The sequence below is a fragment of the Sinocyclocheilus anshuiensis genome, unplaced genomic scaffold, assembly GCF_001515605.1.
Source record: "Sinocyclocheilus anshuiensis isolate Anshui unplaced genomic scaffold, SAMN03320099.WGS_v1.1 scaffold185, whole genome shotgun sequence".
In the NCBI taxonomy this organism is placed as follows: Eukaryota; Metazoa; Chordata; class Actinopteri; order Cypriniformes; family Cyprinidae; genus Sinocyclocheilus; species Sinocyclocheilus anshuiensis.
This window is the reverse complement of record NW_015539887.1, coordinates 73348-87552: the sequence shown is the minus strand read 5'-3', so window position 1 is coordinate 87552 and position 14205 is coordinate 73348. Positions and strand designations below refer to the sequence as shown.

Below are 14205 nucleotides of genomic sequence, written 5' to 3'. Positions count from 1 at the left end.
AGTAGAAGTAATGCTCCAGGAAGAAGTATCCAGTGATCGCTGTAGCTGAATAAAACGCAGATAAAGACATTTTAACTCAGGAAACCTGAAGACGATAAACATGCGATTGCACAAAATATATGGTATCTGTGTTCTTCAAGCAATCTTGGGTATTTTTTATAAGGATAAAGTATATTTATAATGCAATGCTAATCGACATAGCCTTTATCACTGTATATAATGCTATTAAATAGTATGATTTCTGCCTTATTCTGTGATACGAAACCACGTCTGATCACAAAAATAAGTTAGTTCAAACACTCGACTATGTTATGAAGTTAATATGGAGAAAAAGCATGTCAATAAATTAAAATATCTTTGTTTGTAAACGACTCATACACATGTAAAACCGTGTCGCACACGTGCTACTGTAGTACATTACTCAGACCGATTTTTGTCGCACTGTACAGCCCTATCCAAACCTGTTCCAGATTGTAGAAGGAGCTGCTCAATTTCACGTCCGCCTTCCTTCACGTCACTCCACACAGTCGCACACAGAAATATGTCAACAACTAGACTTTATTGTTATTATCGCGGGAAGACGAATTCTTATCGTGTGGAGAATTTTACCGGTATATCGCAAACGATAAGATATCGCCCATCCCTAATAACTACTGTAGTTAATAACCTTGAACTTACCTCTAAACCTAATCTTAACCATGTAGTTACTTTGTATTACCCAGTACTTTCTTAGATAAGTATACTGTAAGTACACATTAGGGATGTCACAATTCTCAATATAACGTTGAACTGTTGGTACAACATCTATGGTTCAGTATTCGCTTACGATTTGAATTTTTTTTCTGTTATGTGTTCAAGTAACTTCTGCGTGTTTTATTTCTTTCCGAATTGGCTTTGTGTGTGTGTGCCCACGAGTTTACGCGCTGAGAAGAGAAAATGCCTCCACGCTTTTAACACGCATTTGAAAAAGCAACACACGCTAATAGGGTTGGGTATCGTTTGAATTTTATCAATTCCGATTCAGATTATTTCGATTCCCAGTTTTGATTCCAATGTGATTAAAAAATTATATCAAACATTTATCCTGTGTCTCTTTGTGAGAATACTTTTTGTGCGCAAATAAAACAAAAATAACGACTTAATCAAACAATTTCTTATCTTCCGTGTCAGTTTTTGAAACACGTGGAATAGAAGAAATTGTTGAATAAAGTCATTATTTTTGTTTTCTTTGCACACAAAAAGTATTCTTGTAGCTTCATAACATCACGGTTGAACAGCTGATGTTACACGGACTATTTTAACGATGTCCTTACTACCTTTCCAGCCCTTGAATGTGGTAGTTGCATTGCTGTTTACACAGTAGGGCTGGGTAAAAAATATTGATATCTCGATATTAACCGATTGTCATTTTTACGGAACGATATCGATTCCTAAATCCCAAGAATCGATTAGTCTAGCCTGCTTTCAGTTAATGGACGGAACATTGAAGGGTACTTCCCATCCAATAAATTGCAATAACCATTGTGCTTTGGTACTTTTCATATAAAACAAAGTCTCAGATTTCAAATTCTGTCCATTGTATTGCAGCATTTAAACAATAAATGCCGTTTTGGCGCTGTTTAATGTGGAGTGACAGATCGTTGTAGCGCCTCAGTTCAACAGACGCGGCAGCGCGAGGCGCACATGAACTGATCGTCTCCTCCACATTAATACCAGTTTCAGCACAAAATAAACATGACTAAACATCCGAAGGTAAGTTAAAAGAAAGAGTACAACTTTACAATCCGTATCCTGTCTCATGTAATCGCTCAATCTGTGTTTCAGCCGTGCAAAGACGTCAATATAATGGCTTCTAAACAATATGTCACGTAACATCACATTTACCTCAGAAAAAAACATATTCGGTGACCATAAATTCATTAGTCAGATAGAAAAATAAACTGTAGAGAGGGGCATTTTGCTTAATATATGCACCATATAACATATGTGTAATCAATGTTTAATTTATGTTTGAATAAATCCATCAAGTTTTTATGACAGCCACCATTGAAATGTTTATATTTAAAAAAAAAACGAACTAAAGTAAAAAAACATATGTAACTGTAACTTTATTATTGTAAAAACTTCATTTTAACCTTCAATATTATAGTAATGTTGTACCAACTGACTCATGTATATTTTACAGCATTAGTTGAGATTTTTTTTCCTTGAAAATTTGGCATGTACTTTACCTGATATATACCAAAATAATCGATATTGAATCGAATCGACACCCCACCACACTCTCTCTCTCTCGCTCTCTCTCTCTCTCTCTCTCTCTCTCTCACTCACTCACTCACTCACTCACTCACTCTCACTTGCCTTGATTCCCTGACTGAATCTGTCTTTTTTTCTTTATCTTTCATCCTACCTAGTTTCCCAGTGCTCACTGTGAGGCCCATCATTACTGTTTGTCTGTCACAGTAGGACACTGTCTGCATTAGTGTAAATCCTGCTGAGAGGTTGAACCCACAAATATTATCATGAATAACCAGCCTGACGTGAACCCAATAACTCTAAACTAAATTTAGCACAGTCAAGCAATGAAGCATACTGCAGATAACAGTGCTCAAGCACCTGAGTTTCACTGGGAGACCCTAAGACACTTTTAATGACAAATTACACTTGCCATGGGATCACAAAGCATTGCACAATCCAGGTATTACAGTTACTCTGGTCAGTTTAGAAGAAAGACTGAGAGATACTCTTGATGTCTGATAACATGATTGATCAATATGCAGTCAACTGCATATATAGTCATCTGAGGACCATCTCAAATGTAACATTATTTACAGGAGTTAATGTGGAATACTTACATAATAGGGCTGGGTAAAAAATTTCGATATCTCGATATTAACCGATTGTCATTTTTACGGAACGATATCGATTCCTAAATCCCAAGAATCGATTAGTCTAGCCTGCTTTCAGTTAATGGACGGAACATTGAAGGGTACTTCCCATCCAATAAATTGCAATAACCATTGTGCTTTGGTACTTTTCATATAAAACAAAGTCTCAGATTTCAAATTCTGTCCATTGTATTGCAGCATTTAAACAATAATGGCGCTGTTTGCGCTGTTTAATGTGGAGTGACAGATCGTTGTAGCGCCTCAGTTCAACAGACGCGGCAGCACATGAACTGCATTTGTACTTCTGGCAATTGTACTTAGGCTTCAAAATACATAAAAGTTGTGCTCATTTGTGAATAGGGCTGGGTAAAAAAAATATTGATTTCTTGATTTTAATCGATTGTCATTTTTACGGAACGATATCGATTCCTAAATCCCAAGAATCGATTAGTTTAGCCTGTTTTCAGTTCATGAACAGAACATTGAAGGGTAGGCTACTTCCCATCCAATAAATAGCAGTAAGCATTGTGCTTTGGTACTTTTCATATGAAACAGAGTCTCAGATTTCAAATTCTGTCCATTGTGTTGCAGCATTTAAACAATAAATGCCAAAATAAACAATAAACTGTAGAGAGGGGCATTTTGCTTAATATATGCACCATATAACATATGTGTAATCAATTTATGTTTTATGTTTGAATAAATCCATCAAGTTTTTATGACAGCCACCATTGAAATGTTTATATTTAAAAAAAAAACGAACTAAAGTAAAAAAATATATGTAACTGTAACTTTATTATTGTAAAAACTTCATTTTAACCTTCAATATTATAGTAATGTTGTACCAACTGACTCATGTATATTTTACAGCATTAGTTGAGATTTTTTTTCCTTGAAAATTTGGCATGTACTTTACCTGATATATACCAAAATAATCGATATTGAATCGAATCGGTAATCAAATCGAAAGCTTGTGAATGACAATCGAATCGAATAGCGAAATTTGTGTCAAAACCCAGCCCTACTACACAGGGTCAGAAAGCTCTCAAATTTCATTAAAAATATCTTAATTTGTGTTCCGAAGATGAACGAAGGTCTAACAGGTTTGGAACGATAAGAGTAATTAATTACAGAATTTTCATTTTTGTGTGAACTATCCCTTCAAGCTGGCAAATTCTAAACACACACACATTTGTAATAATATATTGAGCGAAAAACACTCTTTCAGCAGCAACAGAATAGCAACAGTGTATTAAATCTGATTATAAAGAGGAAAACATTCACATAAAGCCTATGAATAAGGCTACTGATCAAGTTTTTCTCTGACTGGATCATTTTCGCTACAGGAATCTTCTTCGTGTGCGAGACAGACAGAAAGGGGACGGCAGGGGCAGTAATGCGTTTATGCGTAAAATTTAAAAAGGTTAAAAAAAGCTCCCAGCCCTGGCGATCTTCCCATATTGTGCGGCAGGAGAGGAAAATCGATGTGGGAACTCGCGTGTGAGAGAAGAGAGTTAGACAGGTGGAGAAATGGAAGGTTGAAGGGAGCCTGTGTGTGGGAACTTAATGACTTGTGACAGTGCAAAACTGACAGCTAATGAATTGGCGCTCTTTCGCCCCCTCGTCTCACTTTCTCACGTACCAAATTTATGACTATTCTCTCGCGCTTTCTTTTGACACTTGACCTTTTGTGTTCAATCTATTTCCTTTTACTTTAATACAATCTTTGGGCCTTCCTAATAAGCTGTCCAATAGAACCAAACTCTAACAAATAGCTCAATGCACCTGACCATATGTTCCTCTCTGCTGTATAGCGGCCATCGAGAGCAGCAGGGCCAGGCGTATATTTAACCTGCATGCTCGGGTTTCTGCTAGCGTATAGCAGCAGAGATGGAGTGCGTAGGTTAGCATGAATACACACAAATCACGAGGTTTGGTCCACACATCTGCTTAGCTCAGCAAGTCTACGACATTGCAAATAATCCTTAAGGGCATTCGAGGAGTTTTACAGAACTTTCAGAAACCTGAGACTTTTTTTCACTCCAAATGACGCCAGTAAATGGAGTTCACAAAAAGAAAATGCTGCAACGGGAAGCAACCTGAAGTAACCGTAAAATGACTGACAAGCATTAAAAAAGCAAGGAGGTGGGAAGCAGAACATGCAAACATTGTTCTCTCCCAATAAGCATCTGATAAGGAAGCACAAATCCATTGTATTGACTCTAATGCAAGTTTACGAGACAGATTGTCTTTAATCAGTAGGGTGTTGACATGGGTTACGACAATTCTCATACCTATTCATGAGTTGTGCTAGAACAGCCCAGTGAGCTCCATGTGTGTCGCCACCACTAAGAATAGAATGGAAAATCAATTAAAGCCGAGGCTAGTGAAGTGAAAGACTTTGAGACCCATTATTTAAAGAGTCATATTTTGGGCAGACAAGCATTTCTAGGTTAGAACAGACCAGACCGACCACGACAAATCTCAGCAAGCTACCCACCAAAAGCAAGACAGCGAAACGTCGCGGAGTAAGACAACAAAACAACGGGAGAGAAAAAGAGGTACAGAAAGACAGTGACTGACCAGGGTTTGCTGGTATCTCAGAGCTTTCCTTTGCGACGCATCGGCAGCCATCGACACGCTCGCACTGAGCCAAAAATAAACACACACAGTCTCACTCCTGTGTTACAGCAAATGAAACATACACTCACCGACTCTTACCCATTTATTCAGTTACACACACCACCCCTCTCAAAGCAAAAGATACACACGCTGTCTCACTCTTATGTTACAGTACCCGCAACACACACTTGCAAGAAAAATGCTGAGACGTGTGATTCTTCAATTAGATACACTGGAACACACCATCCACAAACTGGCAAAGAGTCGGCCTACCTGTAATACACTGCACCAACAACACTTACGGAGGAGCAGAGAAAGCAAACACATCACAAACATGCAGATATTCACAACCCTTGCAAAACATTACTATGGTATCCATAGTTTCTGTCAAATACATGGTATAGGCAAATTTGGTATATTAGCAAGCTGGTAACAAAGGTCAGGGTTCTCAATCATTGTGAGCTATGAGTTTCCAGAATTTTTCCTATCCTAGAGTACGGGATAAGGACTTTAAATTATTTGATAGAGATTGCACTTACAAAGAGCAATACTTTAGAGTTAAGAGATCAGTAAGAAATTTCCATGAAATGTTATTATTTTATTAATTTTCAAAACATTTCCAGGACCTAAATCACTATTTTGGAACTCCTTTTTTTTTTTTGTTTAACCTGACATATTCCATGACCGTGAAAACCTTGGAAAAGTTATACCTTAAATGAACTGTAATTCTATTTGGAATTATAGAAATATTCTGGGTTACCATACTTTCTAAAAATTATTATACTTTTTTTTTTTTTACAGTGATTTGCGGACAAATGGATAGCATTTTTAATAAATTAACTTAACAGAGATTGGGAGAAATGCTATGAAAATTTACATAACTTTCTTTAACTTACTTTATAAGTTTTTAATAATTTCAATTTTATACATTTTTATTCCTTTCCAGGCCCAGGAATCATATCTTCGAAATTCCCTGATATTTCCAAGATTTAAAAAAATAAATAAAATTGCACTCTAAATAACTTTGGATAAAAGTCTGAAAATTACCTGAATGGCAGAAAAGTTTATGAAATATTCATATAAAAAATACTGGTAACACTTCACAATAAGGTCCCAATTGTGAACAGTTGAGCAATGAGCAATACATTTATTACAGTATTTCTTCATCTTTATTAACGTTTGTTAATAAAGATGAAGAAATACTGTAACAAATGTATTTCTTCATCTTTATTAACGTTTGTTAATAAAAATACAACTGCTCATTGTACATTCATGTTAGTGCAGGTCTATTAAATAATATTAACAGATACAACTTTTGATTTTAATAGTGTATTTGTAAATGTTAAAATCACCATTAACAAAGATTAATAAACGCTTCAGAAGTATTTGACATCGTTAGCTCATATTAACTGACGTAAACAAACGCTAAAAAACAGAACCTAACTGTAAAGTGTTACCAAAATATTTTTTCATATCAAATTCTAAGATTATTTCTACCTGATAAAAGACTTCAGAATTAAGAAAATGTGATTCATTTACATGACTTTTCCAGTGCTCTAAAATACACTTTTGAAATACTCTAATATCTCTAGGTATTTCAGAACTAGTATAGAAATATAAACAGATTTTTGTCATAGTTTTGCAATGTTAACAATAACTTGCATCTATTGTATTTTGGTTATGTTTACCATGGTAAATTCTTGTAGGGTGACCATTCTTTTAAAGGGTTAATTCACCCAAAAATCACCCATTAATTACTCACCCTCATGTCGTTTCAAACCCGTAAGACCTTCATTCATCTTCGGAACACAAAATAAGATAGGCTCTCATATTCCATCAAAAATATCTTAATTTGTGTTCCGGAGATGAACAGGTTTGGAACAACATGAGGGTGAGTAATGACAGAATTTTCATTTTTGAATTGTGAACTATCCCTTTAATGTGGGAATATTCTAGACTTTTGTATCATTTTCTTTTTATGTAGACCAGGGGTCACCAGACTCAGTCCTGCAGAGTTTAGCTCCAACCCTAATTAAAAACACCAGAACCAGCTAATCAAGGTCTTACAACAGCGTTCAATGCAGCAGCGAGGAAACTCAGATGCCCCGCAGTGTCTTAAAATACAACACACTCTTGCTGTGATTCAACCACTACTCTGATTAACAGGATGATGAATATGTAAACTCTCTGCCAACTCATGGCTTCTAGAGTCCGAAATGTTTACAGGCATTAACTTAGAGAGACGTCCGAGTTAAGCATCCACTGATCTGATGAGCTAAAAGTGCAGCAAAACCTCATACGCAACCCTTCGGGACTTCTGAAATACATTGTGTAGGTTGTCGCTTTTTATATCACAACTGGGCCTTCCAATCGATTGGCCAGGATATACCTCGGTGGACAACTAAATAAAGCTTCAAAATAAATAAAGTGATTAAAGTAATCCTCCACGCATTTATATACATACCATCTGGGCCTTGCGGCGAAGGCTTCAGTGCTGGAGTCACGCTAACAGGTCAGATGGGTAGGTGTTATGGGATCGGTACAATGACGGCCGTTCATGCAGCCACGGCAGGACAGAGAAACCCGAGCACGCGGATAAAAATGCATCACCACGGAAGCCAAGGACAACTCTGAAAAACAGAGAGGGAGAGGGAGTGAGAGACATCTAATACTAAACAACTCAATACAGAGAATAACATCCAACATGGCTGACACTCAATTATAACCAACCAGACAATACACTCCACAACGCAACTCAAAGGTCTTTGGAACAGTATTTCTTTATTACATGGCAGCTTTTGCATTACAAAAATACAAAAATTACAGTTTCCCTAAAGTTTCTTTAAGCACCCTTCATAGTTGGTTAGTACAGATGAAAAAAGGCAGTGAATAAACCATTTAATATCAAGTTTGCTAGGCACTCATCTGGCAGGAACTAAACTGGATTTTATAATATGTATCTGTCCATTGTGGGTTTTAATACCTTCATAGGGGAACTTTTAAACATTTGTTACCACAACTAGAACCTGAGGGGCTAAATGTCACAACGCATTCCCCATTACAATTCTGAACACACATTCAAAACCAGTTTAACACAGCCTGAGAAATACATTGATTATCTATAAATACAGTTGGGGGAGTTGTGTAAAACAAAGTTAGGCTGGTTTTGGAGAACGTACTGTAAATATGCTGGCGTTCTCTCAATGGAACGAGTGCAGGATTAAAGAAATACTTACACAGTATAGCAAAACTTTGGGTCTGAAATTAATACATTTTCTTAGTATATACATTTTATGTTTCTTACTTTAGTTTTGTTTTTCATTTAAAACTTCAAATGACTGATGAAAATAACTAGTATTTCATCAAATAACCAGTCTTTTTTTTTCTAAATAATCATGGCACTTTTGCCCAATATGAAAGTAATCTTTTATAAATGATTTATCTGCACCAGTCCCTCACTTTATATTTAGGATTTTAATGTTTGCTTAAAATGAACCTATGCCCATATTATTCTCCCAGTTCAAAGAAGCTTATTAGTTAAAATATAAAAGAATAAAACCCAACAAAGCAACAGTTGCTTGAAATCAATATCAGCATGAACAGTGTACATCTACATCATTGGCTTCTAAAATAAAATACAGAAGAATAAAATAATCATGTTGAGTGATAACCTGTGGTTGAGTGTGAAATGGATGCCATGGCAGTGTCAGAAGGTCAAAGGTATGACCTTTAACCTAAAGGTCATGGCTACTGGATCAGGAAGACACAGACACAGATGGAAAACAGCACACTCAAATGTACACTCTACATTCCCAGGAGGAATAATGTTGTGTGTGTAGAACAGGAAGACTGTGTCTAAATCCTGGAACCTCTAAATGACTCAAGGTGAGCTGATGAGGTACAAAAGCTCTCTACCGCCACCTGTAGGCTTTTCTTTAAGACAGCATACTTCCAGTCTCCATAATGTGAATTTGTTGGCACACAGAATGTTTAAAGTGAAATGTAATGTGCAAGAGTATAAGAAATATTCATATGTACAGGCATAATTAAGAAACATATTATGAGGATACATACATTTCATTTTGACAATACTCCGCATTGAAAACAATTTGGAATGCAAGTGAAATCTGGAACTTTTAGAATTGCATGAATATCTACAGAATGATCAAGTGTATTGATACGTTTTTAAAAATAACTTTTATATGCCAACCAAAATAGAGAAATAGTTTAACTTTTAACTCTGAGTCAGGAAGCCCTATTAAAGTTCAATAAAGCTGCCATGGTGAATACAGGGTTACTAAAGAAAATTAACAGATGTCATGCCGCAGTACTTACAGAAAACATTCATTTGAAGTTGTACTGATGTTGATACAATGCATGCTAAGCTGCACTGAGGAAACCAAAGATAAAGTAAGAGCAGATCGGCTCTGTGAAATGGTATGGAGGGGTTTAGTATAGTACTGGCACAATGTTACTATGCATGTCTATGCATACAACCGTGTATGTGTGACAGCTGCTCTGAATGTACCAACAAGCTTACGGGTTAGCTATAAAAAGGCTCCACAATTACAAAACATACAATACACGAGTTACTGAGAAGAAGAAAAAAAACTGTACAAAGTAAATTGAAAACAAACAAATAAAAATAAATCTGATAAAACAAAAGACTGATCAAATGTTGGCTTTGGTTAAAAAAAAGGGTAATTCTGTGGCAAATTTTATACAGCTGTTAAAAAAGAAAATATTGGAATAAAAAAATATATTTGATTTGGGGTTATTTTTAACCCCAATCTCTCCCTATATATCACGAAAACAAATGGGATTTTTTTCACATATATCTCACAAATGGCATATTCACTCGTAGCAATTTTTGTAAAAAAATAAAAAAAAAAAAGAGCAAGGCATAAAAACAATAATACATTCTCTAAGTGCATCCTAGAAAATAAAATAATTTTTTTTTTTTAACTCTGACCTAAAAACTGATCTATCCATTGTAAATAATGCACACACGCATCCTAATGAACCCGTCATTGTGCTGAGGAATGTGAAACAGATGACACATGGAATGGGTGTAAGTAGATTTACATGACTCTGAGCGTACAGCAAGTGATGGATGTACACACGTGCGCTGAGCTTCCACTACTGCATCAAAATCAGTTCTGAGGGCAGTGTTTTCTGCATGTGCTTCGTGCCTGGGGAGTGAGTGAGTGTGTGTGTGTGTGTGAGTGTCTAGTTGTTGGGGTAGTACTTAGGGAAAAGGGTGAGTAATTAATGACAGAATTTTTGGGTGAACTAACCCTTTAATCTACACATTCTGTAGTTAACATGAAACAGATGATTCAAATCCTAAAACAATCACTGTCAGGATATATTAAATAAATAAGGATCAATTTTATGAAAAGGGCAAGAAAATGGTTTTAAAAAATCACTACGAAGTGTAGTGAATAAAAACACAAAGACTCAAACAAAGAGCTGGCGGAGAGAGTGACTGAAACAGTTGAGCCCAAATGAGCGTACTTGTGTTTTGTGTTAAATAGATAATACAGGTCCAGATTTGCTTGTCTTTTCTTCGCTGTGGCACACGGCTAATCTACGCCTCATCTCACATTAACGACATCAGCCATTACTAGCGGCAACATGCCTCCCCATCTATCTGCGGGCCTGAACCCCTCCCAGCTTGATTTCTGTTTTACTTCCACCTCTTCTTGTTTTTGTTACTTCTGGCGAGCAAGGAGGAGTCCATGATGGGCTGAACCAGGTGCGTATCCCTCTCTGCTTTTAATTCGACTGTTTACCTACAGAAAACAACAGAAAGTGCAAAATACATTTTAACCATATTAAGCCTTCATCATCATATTTTATATTAATTTTTTTTTATTATATTTGAAATAATTATATTTTAGGCCTTTTAGATTTTCTCTCAATGTTTAATTAACTGTTCAATGTAAAAAAAAATTACATTTTTCTGACTATAATTTCATATGTCAGGCTTTTCATGATTAAGCTGTAACAAGTTGTGAATAAGGTGTAATTTATAAAACACTTTATCATTAAAATCTGATTTTGCATGGATATCAACTGAACTCAATATCAATGTGCCAACATGTTAAAGGGATCCCTGGGTATTAAGACTTGTATGGCTTAATATAACGTAAATTATGTCTCTTCCTGAAATATGTAGTAGAAGACCCATTAAAGATTTATGTTATTTTAAAAATCACATCGTTTTATACATATTTTGGACTATGGGGGGCGCCATTATTCTGATGACGTAAAATGGTTGCACTCGGGGAGCTACTGCTGCTACCTGTTCCTAATTTTATCACAACCCAACTCGGAATAGACAACTCGGAAAATAAAATACTGATATGATGACCACAGCTACTGAAAGAGCTTACAGGTGGAGATGGATAAGCATAGGCTTAAACCAAATGCTGTACCATCGATTTTTCCCCACATGGAGTCTAAACACCCCGGATCTAGAGGAAAATCTGTGCTGAGAAACTCCTCTAGTGGCCGCGCGTCATGATTAGCGTCGGCATGTTTACAGGATGACATAGCGTTTCTCAGCCATTTGTAAGCTCTTTCAGTAGCTGTGGTCTACTAAAAGACTCAAAGGCATCAGGACTAAAGTGGAGTGAATAAAGAAGCTGGTCTTTAGGAAGTTTTATTCGTCCACAGGCATCTTCCCATTCTTTTCTCCTCTTCTTGTGAAGTCTTGCATTGCTTCTCTTGTTGCCCTTCGACTGAAAATTACAACCAAAAGTCACACAATGTGATATCGTATCAGTATTTTATTTTCTGAGTTGTGTTGCGTGTGGTAAAAAGCCAAAGACTATCGAAATAAGCGCCAGTAGCTCACCGAGTGCAACCATTTGACGTCATCGACGCAGAATGTACTGTGCACATAAATTAATGGCGCCCCCCATAGTCCAAAAACCATGTCGATTTTTTAAAATAACATACATCTTTCATGGGGTTTCTACTATATATTTAAATAAGGGACATAATTTACGTTATATTAAGCTATACATGTCTTAATACCCGGGGATCCCTTTAACATTGTTTAGATAAATGGCCATACGATAAATCATTGTATTCAAAAAAGACAGTGGACTAAAACGTTTTACCTGCACAAGAATGTCTGCCAGGTGTGTGTCGTTGGCTCTCTGTCTGATTGCGCTGTTCAGTTCCTGAATGAACCAGGACCCTTTCTTGGTGTTTCTCATTGCAGCAGTGCCTGAAGCACAAAACACAAAACATCAGCAATCTGCACAGGCGGTGACATACGTGACCCTGGACCACAAAACCAGTCATAAGGTTCCATTTTTCGAAATTGAGATTTATACATCATCTGAAAGCTGAATAAATTTTTTAATTGAGATTTATACATCATCTGAAAGCTGAATAAATAAGCTTTCCATTGATGTATGGTTTGTTAGGATATGACAATATTTGGCCGAGATAAAACTATTTGAAAATCGAAACGGAGGGTGCAAAAAAATCTAAATACTGAGAAAATTGCCTTTAAAGTTGTCCAAATGAAGTTATTAGCAATGCATATTACTAATCAAAAATTAAGTTTTAATATATTTACGGTAGGAAATTTACAAAATATCTTCATGGAACATGATCTTTACTTAATATCCTAATGATTTTTGGCATAAAAGAAAAATCGATAATTTTGACCCATACAATGAATTTTTGGCTATTACTAAAAATATACCCCAGCGACTTAAGACTGGTTTTGTGGTCCAGGGTCACATATGAAATGATGAATGGTAAGAAAATCAGATGAAGATACAACAATGTATACACACTGAAACCTTTGAGGGTGGCAAAGCCGCAGATCATGTCGGATCTCTGGGGCAGTTTGACTCTCAGTCTCTCCCTGTCTTTCTCCTCCCTCTCTTTGTCATCTCTTTCCCCCTCTCTGCCAGCATCCCCCTGTTCACAGCCTGGAGATTGAGTCCGTTCCTGACCATCCAACTGGTCCACACCATTGTCCATCTCCTCTGAACCAGAAAGAAATGTTTGTTTGTTTGTTTGTTAGTGATTTAACACCATGCTAGCTTCCGTGGTTATTTTATATTTCATTGTCAATTTAAAGTACAATAAAGGTATACAATAAAGTTCGTTTACAAGGTTTTTTCTTTTTTAAACAGACTTTATTAAAAACCTATTTAAATGCTTCAGCTCAATAAAACTAATTCCTCAATGAATTAAAACCATCACACTTCCATACAATATGCCTCAGAGATTTGTTTTTGGCATGAGGCACATAATGTGCATCTTTACCATTTTTCACTTTCAAAGAATTCAATAAACGTGTCTGGAAATACTACTATATATTACTCAACACATACTTAATATTGTATTAACTTGTTAGTTTTTATCATATTTAGTCAAACTTATCCTATTTAGTTTTAGTCAAGTTTTAGTCGACATGCCCCTGGTTTCACAGACAAGGCTTAAGCCTAATTTAAGATCTTAAAATATATCAATGCCTTTGTTTTGTCTCAAGATGCACACCTGTAATATTTTTTTCTAAGGCATGTTTATAAAAATTACTTAAATGTCCTTATTAAACTATGGCATAATCCTGGCTTAGTCTAAGCCCTGTCTGTGAAACCAGGCCTAAAAGTCGCAACATTTTAGTCTAGTTTTAGTCAAAGAAAACTTGACATTTTAACAA

General features: G+C 36.1%; 2 protein-coding genes across 2 annotated transcripts in view; both read right to left on the bottom strand.

The window, feature by feature from the left end:
- The window catches only part of LOC107685513 (chloride channel protein 1-like), a 57081-nt gene extending 49046 nt beyond the window's left edge, over positions 1-8035 (bottom strand). Inside the window, exon 1 of the mRNA XM_016482105.1 lies at positions 7975-8035. Coding sequence (XP_016337591.1) covers positions 7975-7977 — 3 coding nt within the window. The 5' untranslated portion in view covers positions 7978-8035. The remainder of the gene's footprint in view (positions 1-7974) is intronic.
- The window catches only part of LOC107685580 (caspase-2-like), a 19724-nt gene continuing 13529 nt past the window's right edge, over positions 8011-14205 (bottom strand). The window contains exons 10-13 of the mRNA XM_016482226.1: positions 13337-13525; positions 12641-12750; positions 11229-11305; positions 8011-8140 (exon numbers count right to left, since the gene is read on the bottom strand). Coding sequence (XP_016337712.1) covers positions 8011-8140; positions 11229-11305; positions 12641-12750; positions 13337-13525 — 506 coding nt within the window. The remainder of the gene's footprint in view (positions 8141-11228; positions 11306-12640; positions 12751-13336; positions 13526-14205) is intronic.